Source organism: Ambystoma mexicanum, chromosome 11, assembly GCF_040938575.1.
Source record: "Ambystoma mexicanum isolate Mex_15411 chromosome 11, UKY_AmexF1_1, whole genome shotgun sequence".
In the NCBI taxonomy this organism is placed as follows: domain Eukaryota; kingdom Metazoa; phylum Chordata; class Amphibia; order Caudata; family Ambystomatidae; genus Ambystoma; species Ambystoma mexicanum.
Window position 1 is genome coordinate 1,114,466,806 of NC_090934.1, and position 14,744 is coordinate 1,114,481,549.

General features: G+C 45.1%; 2 protein-coding genes across 14 annotated transcripts in view; one reads left to right on the top strand and one right to left on the bottom strand.

Moving 5' to 3' along the window:
* LOC138504172 (uncharacterized) overlaps positions 1-3,407 on the bottom strand; it is a 70,070-nt gene extending 66,663 nt beyond the window's left edge. Inside the window, exon 1 of one of the 2 annotated variants that reach the window (XM_069624444.1) lies at positions 3,272-3,407. In XM_069624444.1, coding sequence (XP_069480545.1) covers positions 3,272-3,337 — 66 coding nt within the window. In that variant the 5' untranslated portion in view covers positions 3,338-3,407. The remainder of the gene's footprint in view (positions 1-3,271) is intronic. The other variant, XM_069624445.1, reaches the window with a different exon arrangement.
* The window catches only part of TMEM266 (transmembrane protein 266), an 818,009-nt gene continuing 806,650 nt past the window's right edge, over positions 3,386-14,744 (top strand). For 10 of the 12 annotated variants that reach the window (XM_069624430.1, XM_069624437.1, XM_069624441.1 and 7 more), the window contains exons 1-2: positions 4,068-4,126; positions 9,955-10,053. The gene's annotated coding sequence lies outside the window, so the exon portion shown is untranslated. Of the gene's footprint in view, positions 3,485-4,067; positions 4,127-9,954; positions 10,054-14,744 lie in introns of those variants that run through there. The other 2 variants (XM_069624431.1, XM_069624435.1) reach the window with 1 other exon arrangement.

Genomic DNA, 14,744 nt, shown 5'->3' on the forward strand with positions numbered 1-14,744 from the left:
ACAGTAGTTCACACAAGAAAAGGTATTTTAAACCTTATGAGAAATCTAAAGGATTTCTCAGTGACACTGCACTGAAGTTGATGTGTGTCACCATACAAAAAGTAGATGCATATGGAGTTTGTCAGACTCCCAAAACAGTGAAAATACATAATCCAAAGGTCAAAACACATGATGCAGTGGGAAAAGCGTCTCACTCACTCCAGGGTTGAAATTAAAAAGTCCTACAGTCCAGCAAAAGAGCTGGGGGTCTCTAAGGTTGAAGGGAATTAGCACAGAAGTGAGAATTCTCCCTAACATGACTGCACCAATATATGCCAGTATTCACGTGCAGTCCTTCACACAATACTCATGTTCACTTTGCGCAAAATCCAATAATCAACAACCATAACGAAAAGTACCTCCAGGATAAAATAAATCAAAAGAAAAGGATCCAAAAAAGAAAGAAGCAATAAACAAACAGAACCACAAAATCCCATCAACTACCCACAACCTACCAAATACAAGCAACAACAAACCACAAACAGCAAAGACTAAACCCAAAAGACCATGAAAAACACCAATCGAAAGAGGATGCCCACTAAGGAACACAACCCAAGCATCATGCCTCGTCACAAGAAAGACAAAGAAGCCAGAAAAGACAATAGAAATAATAAGAAATCCCAAACCACTCGGGAAGGCACGGACCAGCATGATCCCACAACCCCAAAAAACTCGACAAACATCTGAGATGGCCCAAGAGACATACAAATAATAGACCAAAGACAGACTACAATGCTTGCTACCTGTCCACATACGACAACGTGGTAAACAAAAACAGCACGGCAACAATGAACCGACAGCCAACAAGCTTCACGAATACAGACCCAACCAGGACACCAATCGGATGACAGCTAATAAACCATCCCAACCCGGTCTCCACCATGGACAATACCCCAACCAGAACAAGGAAAAAAATTGGAAACCATCACACTCACTCTACACCCCCTATATCACCAAGACTGGAACAACAGAGGGGTAGTGACCCGATTTACCACCCGGAAACGAACCAACCCCACCAGAGACTGACTGACAAAGAGCCATCCCACCCAAAACACTCAACCGGGAAAAACAAACCTGGAATGGAAAAACCAACTAACAACACACTGGTCAGAACAAGCAATACTAACAACAACACAAAAGGGAAATCCAGCAAACTACACTGCAGCCTCCTCAACATTATATCCATGGCAAAACACTCAACAGAAACCAATGACCTAAGCGAAGGAGGCACAGACGTGCTCTTCCTTACAGAAACCTGGCTATCAGACAATTATAAAGCCATCGCGAATGAAGCAATACCCGACAATTATAAATTAATACACGCCAACAGAGAAAACCGAAGAGGATGTGGAATCGCAATTATACACAAAAAACACACCTGAGCATCTCGAATCATCACAACCAACGCGGAAGACTATGAATCCCTCCTAATCAAGATAGAACTCAACGACCAATCCAACATAGTATTCCTACTGATCTACAGACCATCTTCTTACAACCCCAACTTTGCAACAAAACTAGCGGACGAGGCCGCCATGCTATCAACCCACCACAACAACCTAGGTGAAAGAGATCCCACCGATACAAACATAGATACAACAGAAGACACACTCAACAATTGGATCACCAAGGCCATTGACCAATTAGCACCAGCTAAAACATTCAAAGCAACACCACCAAAAAAACTGGCAGCAAAATGGTTCACAGAAGAACTGAAAAAACACCAAAATACAACCGCAAAATGGAAACAAAATGGAGAGAACAATACAGCAGACAAGACAAAATAAAATACCAAAGACAACTCAAACTGTACAAAGCAACAGTCCTCAAAGCAAAAAAAAAAACTACTACGCCACAAGAATCGGCAAACAATTAATAGAAAGAACTCCATCACTCCTACACAAACACTTTGTGAAAGTCACTTACACCAGAGCAGGGTCTGTGTAGTAGCTGCACAGCAGTTACTGCCTTTTATCGGGTATTAGCCTGTGCAGGTATTATTATATATGTAGTCACTTACAACAGAGCAGGATGTGTGTAGTAGCTGCACAGCAGTTACTGCCTCTGCGGGCATTATCCTGCGCAGGTATAATTATATATGTAGTCACTTACAACAGAGCAGGGTCTGTGTAGCAGCTGCACAGCAGTTACTGCATCTGCAAGCCTTAGCCTGTGCGGGTATTATATATGTAGTCACTTACACCAGAGCAGGGTCTGTGTAGCAACAGCACAGCAGTTACTGCGTCTGCGAGCCTTAGCCTGCGCAGGTATTATATATGTAGTCACTTGCACCAGAGCAGGGTCTGTGTAGCAGCTGCAATGCAGTTACTGCATCTGCGAGCCTTAGCCTGCGCAGGTATTATATATGTAGTCACTTGCACCAGAGCAGGGTCTGTGTAGCAGCTGCACAGCAGTCACTGCCTCTGTGAGCCTTAGCCTGTACAGGTATTATTAGATATGTAGTCACTTACACCAGAGCACGGTCTGTGTAGTAGCTGCACAATAGTTACCGTGTCTGCGAGCATTATCTGGCACGGGTATTATTAGATATGTGTCACTTACACCAGATCAGGGTCTGTGTACAAACTGCACAGCAGTCACTGCTCTGCGAGCCTTAGCCTGTGCAGGCATTATTAGATATGTAGTCACTTACACCAGAGCACGGTCTGCGTAATTGCTGCACAGCAGTCACTGCGTCTGCGAGCATTAGCCTGTGCAGGTATTATTAGATATGTAGTCACTTACACCAGAGCACGGTCTGTGTAGTAGCTGCACAGCAGTTATTGCGTCTGCGAGCCTTAGCCTGTGCAGGTACTATTATATATGTACAGGGTCTGTGTAGTAGCTACACAGCAGTTAATGCCTCTGCAGGCATTGCAGAGCCTGAACCGTACCGTAAATGAGCTTTACACAGCAGTTAATGCCTCTGCAGGCATTGCAGAGCCTGAACCGTACCGTAAATGAGCTTCGGAGCAGCTACTGTGTCTATGCCAACAACAGGCTGCCCCGTGTAATTTCAAAACCAGATGTTTAGAAAATCACGTACTTACAATATTTAATTTCAACAAGTGATAAGTACAACACAAGAAATTACAGCTTCAACGTGCATTCCTAGAGGTTGCAAAACGGCTCCTCTCAACAATATAACAAAGGGATAAGAACGTCTAAGTCGATGGATGCTGAAAGAAATGCATATAAAATTCACTACAAGAGCTGGATCGCATGCACTCACCTGATGCTGCCTGGAAACTGGACATAAGCGTTTCGTAAAGTGTAGTTGTCTAGTTCCCAATCCCATTCAAGAAACAGACAATAGCAACACTCCGCCTCCACCTCAACACGTGGGCTGCTCTGCATCATGTGGGTTTCAACGTTCTTGTCATCATTTTTGCACGAGCTGAAAGGCAAGTCGTCGCGAGAGCGATGCCTCCGTTGCAAAGCACAGGTAATTCTTAAAATGTTCTCATGTTGATTGTCAATATCGGGTAGGGGGTATTTCTGTGTATTTCTTTGTTTTATAATGTGCATCAGGGGTGAGAATTAAAGTAAAGGCGGATTCAGTTCCTTTTGGGCTTTTCTCATGCAATGTGTGTTTTATGGAGTGGGGATGGGCACAGTGCGTTCCTCCCGTCCCAATGGGACTTCCACTATACCAGTGAACAGTACAGCCAACAGTCGTCCTCCCGCTGGAGGGGGAGGGAGAGGCTTGGAGGATTTGGTATGTGCAGCAGATGGGGATATGTGTTTTATGCAGACAGAGCATATGGGTACGAATTTCCAGCATAACAGTTCAGTTATTTATTTCCCCTGCGCGGTGTGGGAGGGGTGATTTGGCATTCCCCGGGGAGGGGATTGTTCATTTACTCCTTTGCAAAGTGTGGAAGAGAAGGCAAAACGGAGGCCTTGTATTGCTACCATTATCAATCACACATTTAAAGTCCCTGTGAGACCCGCTAGCATTGTTTGTTTTAAAGTTTGCCGATACTTTATGAAATGCCTTTACGGCTTAGTGACGTTTTCACGTGGGACGTATACGTGCTTAGGAGGAGGATCTCGGAGGCAGGAGCGCTCCACGCCGCTCGGGCAGGTATTTATTTTTTATTGCGCATTTACAATGCGCTTATTTATCTTGGAGAAGTGCCAGGTATATTTAACGATAATGATATTTTGATTTACATCAAGCTCGTACGCAGGTGTTTCACAGAGGGCAAGAGGGGAACGGGGGAGAACAAAACACCGATGGGGTTGTTTTTCCTATTTTGTGTGTCTTCTTGGCTGGTATCCCCATCCTCGGCTCCACCCACCTCCAAATAGAAGTGGTTTATGGCCATGCCGCACAAGCCGAGGGAATTTCAGGGCAGATTCGGCTGCTGCCATCTTCACCCTTATCCAGTGATGGAAATTGAAAAAAATTGGGGGGGGGGGGAGGGGGGGTTGAAGGGTCGGTACCCAAAGAGGCGGGGTTTGGTGGAGGTGGCAGTTGACCTCCGATCAAAGGAATTGCCCAAAATAATATTTTAAAACGGCGCAATTTCTTTCATGCTGCTTCTTTTCCAAAGTATATATCAATTCCACTTTAAACCACTTCCATAGCACTGGCGATGAGTTACTTCACTATGCGAATAATAGTTTTGACCAGTGTTGCTGAGTAAATATTCTTTAAAATGCACAATTTGCATCCCATTTTATGGGAAGCCCCTACCCTCCACCCCCTTTGGGTACTATTCAAACATGGTCAGAAAAGGAATGAATTGCCGTTTACAACTATGGGCCACTTTTTCATTGGTGCCCGAGACAATTTATGGCCCAGTCTGACCCGCACTTGTACAAGGGAGCAAACCGTACCAGCCATCTGTGCACCTAAACTACCAACAGCAATGTTAGTCTACATTGTGATCTGAGCTCATACAGAGGATTACTCTAAGCAGACTGTTAAAGAATCATTAAAAGGAGCAATTACTCTAGCTAATGTTATGTTAAAGGTACTTGTATAGCGCACCGTCACCAATGGAATTGGTCCCCAGGTGCTCTGGCGGATCTGTAAACGGGAAGGGCGGGTAGGGTTAGTCGGAAAGAGGGGAGAAGGAGAGTGGGAGAAGTGGTGTGCTGTTGGCAGCTTCAGGTCGGTATACACCGAGTGCTGGGCTTTGGTGCTAGTATGGGATCGGGCAAGGCCTCGAGTGCTGTGGGTGAAATTTGTGTTGATGCGGTGTTGTAAAGTGCATGCGGATTGCTGGGAGAGAGATTTTTGTGTGGGTTTAAGTATGCAGAAGATTGAGAGTGGGGTCTGTATCCTGATTCAGGTACTTATGGTTCAGTTAGAGTTGTATACCTGTGGGTTGGGTTGTTGCTGGTTCCTCGTGGGCTGACTCCCTTTGGTGGTGTTGCACTGATCCAACTGTATCCTATTGAGTATAGTTTGGATTGGTCGGTGCGTCTGAACCTAATTTTCGGTTGTGGGGCTGGGTAGGCAATATCTATTCTCAGGTTATCTAGTGAGACCCTGGTCGGTTAAGGCTTTGAATGATTCAGGGTCAGAGTCATGTTGATGTGTTGTCCTAGTGGATCTGTCTTGGTGAGCCTGTGTGTTTAGTCGTTCGTATCCTTCTGTCCTGACTGGTTCATTGGTTTCCGTGGGGTGAACTTCCTTGGGACTATTGTTTAGTTGTAGTTTTTGTGTGGTGGGGCATTGTTTCCTGCTGTGTGTCGGTGTACAGTGTGTAGTGATGAAGCATTCTCTTTTTATCACCCACTGGATTGGGGTTCGTGGTGCAGTGCTTCATTTCCCTCTCTATATTTTGTCCTTTGGGCTGTTGGGGAATATAATGGTTATGGTCATGGTCCTCTTGATGATTCGTCCTATTGGTTTTTTTTTTTGCTATGTTTACTGTCTTTGATCGTATTGCAGCTGTCTCCCGTTTGGTCGTTTTGTATGTCGTGGTATATTTACTTTGGCTTTTCCCCATTGATTGAACAGTGTATATTGCGGACGCTCTACGTTCGTTGATGTTTGTTATGTCAGTGCCCTTGTGACTGGTCTTTTCAGTTATGACGCAAAGAGCCAGGTTTTGAGTAATTTCCTGAATAACAGGTGGTTTCTTGTGTTCTGTGTATACTTTGGGAGGTCGTTCCAGGTTTTCTGGGCTGGGTGAGAGAAGGAGGATCCTCCAAGTTTTCTTTTTTTGTAGGGCTTCGGTTCCAGGCGGATGTCCATGCTTGATCTGAGCGTTCTTGTTGGTTGATGTAGGCGCAGTTTGTCTCTTAGGAACTCAGCGTCTTCGTTGTGTACTGATCTGTGCGTAATGCACATTGTTTTGAATGTTATTAATTGTTTTATTGGTAGCCAATGTAGTGTTTTCAGCGCTGGTGCGGTGTGTTCTCTTCGGGGTAGTTTCAGAAGTAGTATGGCTGCCGCGTTTTGAATGCGTTGTAGTTTTTTTTATGAGTCGTTCAGGCATGCCTAGGTATAGGCTATTGGTGTAGTCTACTTTGGACATGATGAGGGCGATGATGGTGGTTGTTTTGTTGGTGAACGATAGGAACGGTAAGATTCTCTTTGCCGCTCGCAGGAGGAAGAAGCATTTCTTGAGCAGAGCATTTACTTGTGGCTCTAGCGTGAGATTGTTGTCCATCGGAACCCCTAGGTTTTTTACAATCGGCGCAGGTGCTGGGGTTGTCCCGAGTTCCCTTGGCCAAGGGATGAATTGGTTTTCTCCTCCATTTTTTTGTGACGATCATTATTTCAGTTTTGCCTGGGTTGATTTTTAGAGAGTTGGAGTTCATCCAGAAGAATACATTGCGGAAGCAGTTTTCTAGCATTTTCTAGCGTTGTGTTTCTTTCCGGGTTGTCTTGTATTTTGAAGATTATTTGTGTCGTCTGCGTAGTGGTGAAAGAGCAGATAATCTGTGGGGAAATCCTGGTTTAAACTGAGGGATTGTCCTGCAACCTCATTCTTAAAACCTGCTGATTTCTGTTCGCCATAAGCAAAGTTTTCTTTTACTTGAACCACACCCGGCACAGCTCCTGCAGCTCCCCTCTGAAAGCAGTTGGGTGGCTGCATCGTGTGGGATAGTTTCAATGATAATAGGGGTATTCATTTATTCACGCATTTATTCATGGAATGTTTTACGGCTACCTGTATATATTTTTTTTAATGCAAAGTATCCGACAAACATTGCATAAATAAACTGGGTCGTGGCTGAGGACTAACTTCTTCTGGTGACCCTGTGCACCCTGCACGGGGTCACCAGAGGAAGTTAGTTTGCTTTTCCTGCAGCTGTGACCTGTATCAAAGTCCTGCTGTGTACACGTAGGGGGGGCGGAGCCATCAGATCGCTCATGGCTGCTGCGCCCCCCCATCTGTGCCGCCGCAGGCGCTCTTTTTTTTTTTTTTCTCCAAAGTAACCCTGCGCAGAGCATGGGTTTGGGGTTTGCAGCGGCTGACACATCTGGTGCCGGATGAGAGCCGCCCCAATGTCCAGTGCTGCCGTTATCTGTGCAACACAGCTTTCACTGTTAACAGCAATGTGCTCACTACGACGGCATGCAGTTCCCTTGGTATGATTTATGTAACTTTACTGCCTTTACGAGGTGAGGGGTTATGCACATTGCAGGGAGATGTGCCTGACTTTACCGCGCAGTGCATTGAGCTGTACCGGCCAGAGTCTCTACCACAAGATGTCTCTTGACCCCCCCCCCCCGCCCCCATATTTCTTTCTTTCTGTATAGGACCGACTTCCTTCATTTCCCTACGACTTCCTTGATTTACCTGCGTTGTCTCACTGACTAGATGCCTGCATGTTGCTTTGCTAGTATACAGTGAAAATGCAAACTCCTATGTAGTCTTGCCAGCAAGGTAACCATCAGTATTTAGCTGTAAAAAATAGCCATACTGTAGGCAGAGGTCTTCAATCTGTGGGATGTGCGATTTAGGACAAAGAGAAAAGAGAAAATACATGCTCAGTCAATGCAACGTGATGAGGGTGCGGGAAATAAATGCAGCCTGGAAGTGCTCTTTCCTGGATTTGGATTGCGTGTCCACGCTGCGTTGTTGCTTCCTGCTGGTGACGCCAGTGTCTTATTGCCTGGTAAGGGATGCCGCTTCTCTCTCTGACCGCCACACCACAGTTGGACGGAGTGCCGGGAAGCAAGCGTTTCAGGCCTTTGTCGGTCCCTCTGCATCCCTCTCCCCCTTTGGACCCACAAAGACTAACGCGTGGGGAAAGGTGAGCAGAGGGGCTGGATGACTGCAATGCTGGTTCCCCCTGGACGCCTCTCCCTCTGTGCCCCCACCTTGCTTGGCCATGGGGGAAGAAGAGGCGAGCGGCGACGGAAGCACGCATTACCAGTGTTGTATGATCTCCAGCTCCCCCACAGCAAATTGCTGGGCTCTCCAGCAATCTGCCGTGGGGTAGCCAGATATCGTACAACACCGGGCCCCTCTGCCTCGTCACCCCTCTGGTCCATGTGACAGCGCTGGCCGGGTCTGAGATCCGGCATCAGATGTCTGGCCGGATCTTGGGACCTGGCCTGCCTCAGCCATGACCAGGCTTTATCAAGCCCCCAGCTTTGCAGAGGGAAGCTGGGGGCTCGGTGACCTAATCTAAGCAGGGCTCCTTTCCCCAGCCGTCACTCGCGCATTTCTTGGCTCTGTTTGCTCATCCTGTTTGTTTTTTCTGTCCTGAAAGGGACACCATGGGAATCAATGGGCCATGAACATCACTGTGGCGGGGAGGGGTGTGGTCACTTTTGAAAGCAGGCATTCTACATGCTGGACACATTATTGTTCAAATGTGCGTTTTACACATTCAAAGGAAAGTAATTTCCAACTCAAAAACGCTGCATTAACTTGCGTTCACTAGTTTTCTTTGAGATGGGTTATTTATTTATTTTATTTATTTATTTTATTTTTTTTTTCTTAGCACCACACCAATACAATTTATGTGCCCCTTGCTTTGTGTTTTATCACAGGTTATATTCATAAAGATGTTGTCTCTACAAATAAATGCTTCCATTGTGCTGACAGCAGTTATTTGGAAATTAAACTGGGTTCATGGGTGCCAAACGGAGGCAGAAATACCCCCAACCCATCCCTTGGCCAAACACATTTTATAGCACTTCTTTTTTTTATAAGTAATTGCAAAAAGCCTGATCAATTAACAAGTTTTGCATTTATTTTTTATTGTTTTGGTTAAATTCAACCTTAAACAGTCTCAGCAATGGTCTGTCAACCTGCTGAGCTACCCTGGGAGCCATCTATTATAGAGCAAGTCTATGCATCCCATGATATACTAACATCAAATCACTGCATTACCAACAGTACATTTGTTGCACTGCTGCCACAGAAGTGATTTAAAGTGGAATTCATGTATATCATCCTTCTGTGGGTGCCAGGCCTTCGCCTGCATGTGGCACCATATATTGCAGAGAAGCCAGGGGCCATCGTGTCTGGCATGGCAGCCGCGGCTGTCTGCTGCTATGTCAGCGTTGTCACCTAACTGCAGTATAAGCTACATGGCTATTACTCAATGTTTCCGAAAGTTGGCTCGGTGAGTTAAGAACTCCTGTGTCGTAGTCTATGTAAGATATGTAGATGAATGATTTTAATGTCAGCAGGCTGGACTTTACAACTGTTAAGGGTAACCTATAACAACCTGATGCTCTTTCTCTCGCTTTGTTCGCTCTATTATTTTGTTTTGTCTCTGTGACTGAGTATGAGTCACGCTCTCTACCAGCTGGGGTCGACTGGCCTATAGGGAACTTTTGGAGATTTCCCGGTTTGGACTCTGCACCTTAGGTCCCCTTTGTGTGCGGGGGAGGATGTGTGCCGACTGGCAGAATGTAGTGCGCACATATTGGGGCGGTCAATCTGGTACGTTTATAATATTTTTTTTATTGTACTTTTTCATTTGCAGGAACACAAATTGGCTTAATCATCCCATCTTGGACAGCAAAGTCCCCAGTAGCAATGGCACCATAAAAGATCCTGACATCTGTATTGGGACTTTCCGACGGTAAGAATGTCTTTTTTACATTTTTTTAAACGACTGTATTTTGCTGTGGGTGATGGTGGGGTCCTTTTAAAGGTATAGTAGGAGTCACAATCGGGGGATTTCAATCCTATTTTTGAGGCTGTTCCTTATGTCCAGTTTGGGGTGGTACTGAAAGTTCACGTCTCATGTGGGAGTTACATTTGCAGTGCACTGTGTACTCTCTCCTTGTTTCCCAGTGTTACGTCCTGCTTACTAGCTGATGCCTAACACCCAAGAGCTGGTTTTAACCCCTGCTCATTTTTGAAGTCTCAGGTAGACCCATGTATCCTTGACTAACTGTTTTAAATGCAGCAGCATTGCTGCAAGCGTCAGTGTGTCAAGCTAACTGCCTGTGTCCCAGCAAGAAAAATCCAGTGAAGCACTTGACCCAGTGACGCAGGCAAGTAAGGATTTCTTCTCCCTATGTAATATTGGTTGAGTAGAAGTGCTGAAGGTTTATATCGGCCCTGTGCAATGTGCATCTAGGTGTGGTTTTCGCTGCTCTGTGGCCTAGACCAGGACGACACTTCAACAAAAAATTAGAGCTAGAACGTCACGATCTGAACAGGGAGTCTTCTGAGACTTGTATCAATGTGGCATTTCTGACCCATTACTGCTGAGTTTGTTTTCCCCCAAGCTGTTCACATGGTTTTGTTTTTCACCCCCCCCCCCCCACCCAGCATTTTCACGTGGTTTGTTTTAAATCCTATGTGGTGTTTTGTCAATTTAAATCTTTTAAAGCATTTTTAATTTTTGAAAACGTTAAATGGTTTTTAGAAAATAACATGATGTAAATTAACGTGGGGTGTTTGCAATGGTTTCAGAGTTGGGCTCCTTTTTTAGATGGATCATTGGTACTAAGTGAAGAAAATATCTTTTTCACTGTACCGATTTGGGGGGGCAGGGTGTCGATTTAGAAAGACTGCTCTTTGAGCAGTCTTTCTAAATGGAATGATCATACTTGTCAAACCCCTGTCACACATGAGTGCGTGCAGGGACTGACAGGCGCTGTGAGACCCAGCAGAGTCGTCACAGGAGGCAGAGGTGTGTTTTGGTTGTGTGTGTGCATGTGGGTAAGATGCGTGTGTTGGGGGAGGGAAATTGGGGGTTCGGGGGTCCCCCCTGATTGACGAGTTAATGAGCAGATGGGGAAGGAGGGGGGCAGTATGTGAATTCCGCACTTTAAAACAGCCGGGGAAAAATCAGTCTTTCTTTGTGTTCGGACTTCAAAATGCAGAAATAACACATAGAACTGGATAGTTTCCTAGTGCCAAAGATGGTAGAACTGGATAGTTTCCTAGTGCCCAAATTTGGTAGGAATCTCAAACGAAAAGCGGAAGGAGAGGTGGAAATGGACACGAGAAATGTAAAAACACGGAAATATGTCTTTTTTTGTGTTTTGGGTTCACATGGATCACAGTTGCTGACAAGTTAAGGTGCAGTGTGTGGTTTGTGGCGCTACGTTAGCAAGCCTGAAGCCAACACTTAAGGCGCATTTGGAAACAAAACCTTAGCAAAAAAGACCATGGATTTGTTTGTACAGCAGCTACAAGGCATACACAAGCAAAAGACACTGTTAAAACGTGGCCTCAGTATCTGCAAATGCTTTGGAAGCTTCTTACCACATTATCTGGGGGGTCGGGAGAAAAGCCCTTTACAGATGCTGAGAGTAATTCTGCCAACAACCTCACTGTCAACCGGGTAATGCTTAGTGACGGTGCAGCAGAGAAATGCAAAAGTATCTTTGACACCACAATTTTCCACCGCATCACTGACCCGTCCTCTTCTATCAGTACAGAATTTATATCATGCTTGAAATATTTTGTAAACCAATTCAGGGCAGAGCAACTGCATCTATAGTTGTTGACATTAACTACTTCCTAAGTTCCCACTGCCTAAAGTGGGAGGTGTGTGTTGGTATTTGCTTGGATGGTGCTGCTTCAATGTCTGGTGCTAGAAGTGGGTTAAAAGCAAAAGTGTTGATAGTAGCTCCACATATATTATCGACAAACACACTGCATGATCCCCGGGAAGCTTTGCCTGTGCGCATTATGGGGAATGGACTCTCCGAGGTGCTGACTTTTTTTTGTAAAGATTGTGCATTTTATAAAGATGCACCGCACAAGAGCCCATCTGTTTGCCACATTATGTGCAGAAATGGGAACTGAACATGATGCTTTGTTTCACACGGAGCTCAGGTTGCTCTCCAGGGGGAAAGGTTTTATATTGTGTTTAGGAACAAAGTGAGACGCTTTCTCCTGGGTTTAGACCAGACGAAAGAAGAGCCTCTGTGTGATTCACACTGGCTTGTACTGTTAGCTTACTATGGTGACCTCTTTGAAAAGCTACATTTTCTAAACCTCTCCCTGCAAGGCACAGAAAAGAAACCACATCATTGGCTATGAACGCAAAAATGTCAGCATTTAAGACGTTTGAGCTTTGGAGGAGGAGGAGGGTTAATGTCTGCATTCCGACGCGTTTCATTATTAGCAGATGCTCTTGAGGAGGTGAAGTGTGATCTTTTCATGTGTTGCTGAGCTAATGGGGAAACCATCTCAGAACCACTCTCAAAAGTACTTTCCAGAGGACAATTGTAGCATCAATGACTGAGTGGTTCAGCCTTTCCTATCGGATGTAGGGGCCCGCCCACCTCTCAGTACACCTCCAGGAGGAACTAATGGAACTTCAAAGTGACCGCCTACCGGAGAGTCAATTCCAAAAACTGTCCTTGGATGGATTTTGGCAAAATGCAGTTTCCTCCATTTATCCAAATGCAGTCAATGTACTGTTACTTTCAGCACCTCCTATTTTTGCAAGATTTGATTTTCAACTTTTGCAGCCCTAAAGACTAAATATTGGTAAAAGCTGGAAGAAAGCCAACCTGAGGTTATTGCAAAAATTGAACCCAATTGATGGCTGGCTGCTGAAAAGCAGGCCCACACTTCACACTAGCTCTCCAGTATGCCACTGTCCAACTTGCAAGTGACTGCATTGATAGTAATCAAGTTTTTGTACTTAAGTATGTCCTACGTTACTCTTTGAAATAAATATCCAACGCTACTTTTAGTCACGTCCCCTGTAGCAAAAAATTCTGAATGCTGCGTTTACAAATATTTGCCCTCTAATTAATTTGAGTTATTGCAAGCAATGATTTTGAAAGAATGTTGTTTGGCACCCAAACCTCCATTTGGCACCATTCTAGACCAGATAAACATTTTGGAGTCCATGTGGATAGAGGGGCTCAAGCCAGGTACCCTTTTCTTAGGGAGTGCTTGGGGGTCATACAAGTTTGAAGATACTGCCCGTAGAGTGAGAGTGACTACCACTGCCCGAAGAGTGAGAGTGACTATCTTGTTATCAAGAAATGTTTTTTTTAAAAAAAGGCAAAAAACCTATCTTGCTGGCACCACGATATGTTAACATATATTTTGATTGCTAGTTTGGAGGAGCACTTATCCTCCCTGGTCCCTAGGGGACAGTGTACGTGTGGGCTTAAACGGCAGAAGCTTAAGTACTAAACAAACCTTTGCAAAATCCCTGGTTGCTTTAAAGTGATCCATTATCCACGTTCTTGCTGTACCCTTATGTGTGACTTTTCTGTGTGTCCGGTACGCTGCATATACAACTCGTACACATGACGGCACCTTCAGTGGGTAGGAGTGAAATCATTTCGGTGCTTTACTGGGAAGGAAAGAATTGCACGGACCCAGCAATACTCCAGATTGGACTCTTGTCGTCTGCTTAAGAACATTGTAGTGTCGCATAGCCCCTGTGAGAATGTGTCTCTTGTATATAGAGGGCACAATGCTTGTAATTTTCAATAAGTTGCCCAGACAGCTGCATGCCAGTGCACACAACTGTTGACATAGATTTCCCTTGTGTGGGGATTGTTGATGTGTGGCTTGTGCGAAGCGGGTGTGACTTTCGCAGCATCTTTAATGTTGCTTAATTCTGAAGCAGGGTGCCGAGTGGCAATGTTTTGTTTGGCTAGCATGAAGGCTGGCTAAGTTTTGAAGTGTGTGGCAGACTGTTTGAGCCGCTGTTTGGTACAGGGTGTGCTGCACACACCGCCAGGTGTAGTCTCAGGCTGGGGATGGTTGAAACTCCCTGATGAATGAGTTCTTGGATTCCTGCGTTCCTCCTTCTGGTGGTACATGCTGCTTTGGACTTAGATTTGCTGTTGTGATTCGGCGCACAGAGAATGGTTGCAGATATTGGCCATCCAAGCTTTCATGTAGAAGGGCGAGAAAAAGACTCCTCTAACCAACAGTGGACAGATGCCCCCCATCTATTTCTCTTAGCAATGCTTGCAACCTGATCATTGCTTTCACTTAAGCCATTGAACACCAGCCAACTAAAAATAAAAAAAAAAAAAGGTGGCATCAATTGTCCAGCAACTGAATTTGCATTAAAGGAGAGTTTCAAGCGAACTGTCTGGCATTCAAAGACTCATTTTATATTGTAATGCTTTTGAATATTATTTTTTCACTGCTGGAAGTTACGCATGCTATACCCGCGAGGCAGAGCTTTTTACGCCATTTATTTTAAAGGGCACATAGATGGCTTGTTCACCCCCGTTTTCCATTGCCTTTTCGGTTCACAGTAGGGCTAGTTGTGCCAGCCTTTATGCGCAGGGGACTGTGTTCTAATTCCCCTCATGACTCAAGCTCTAC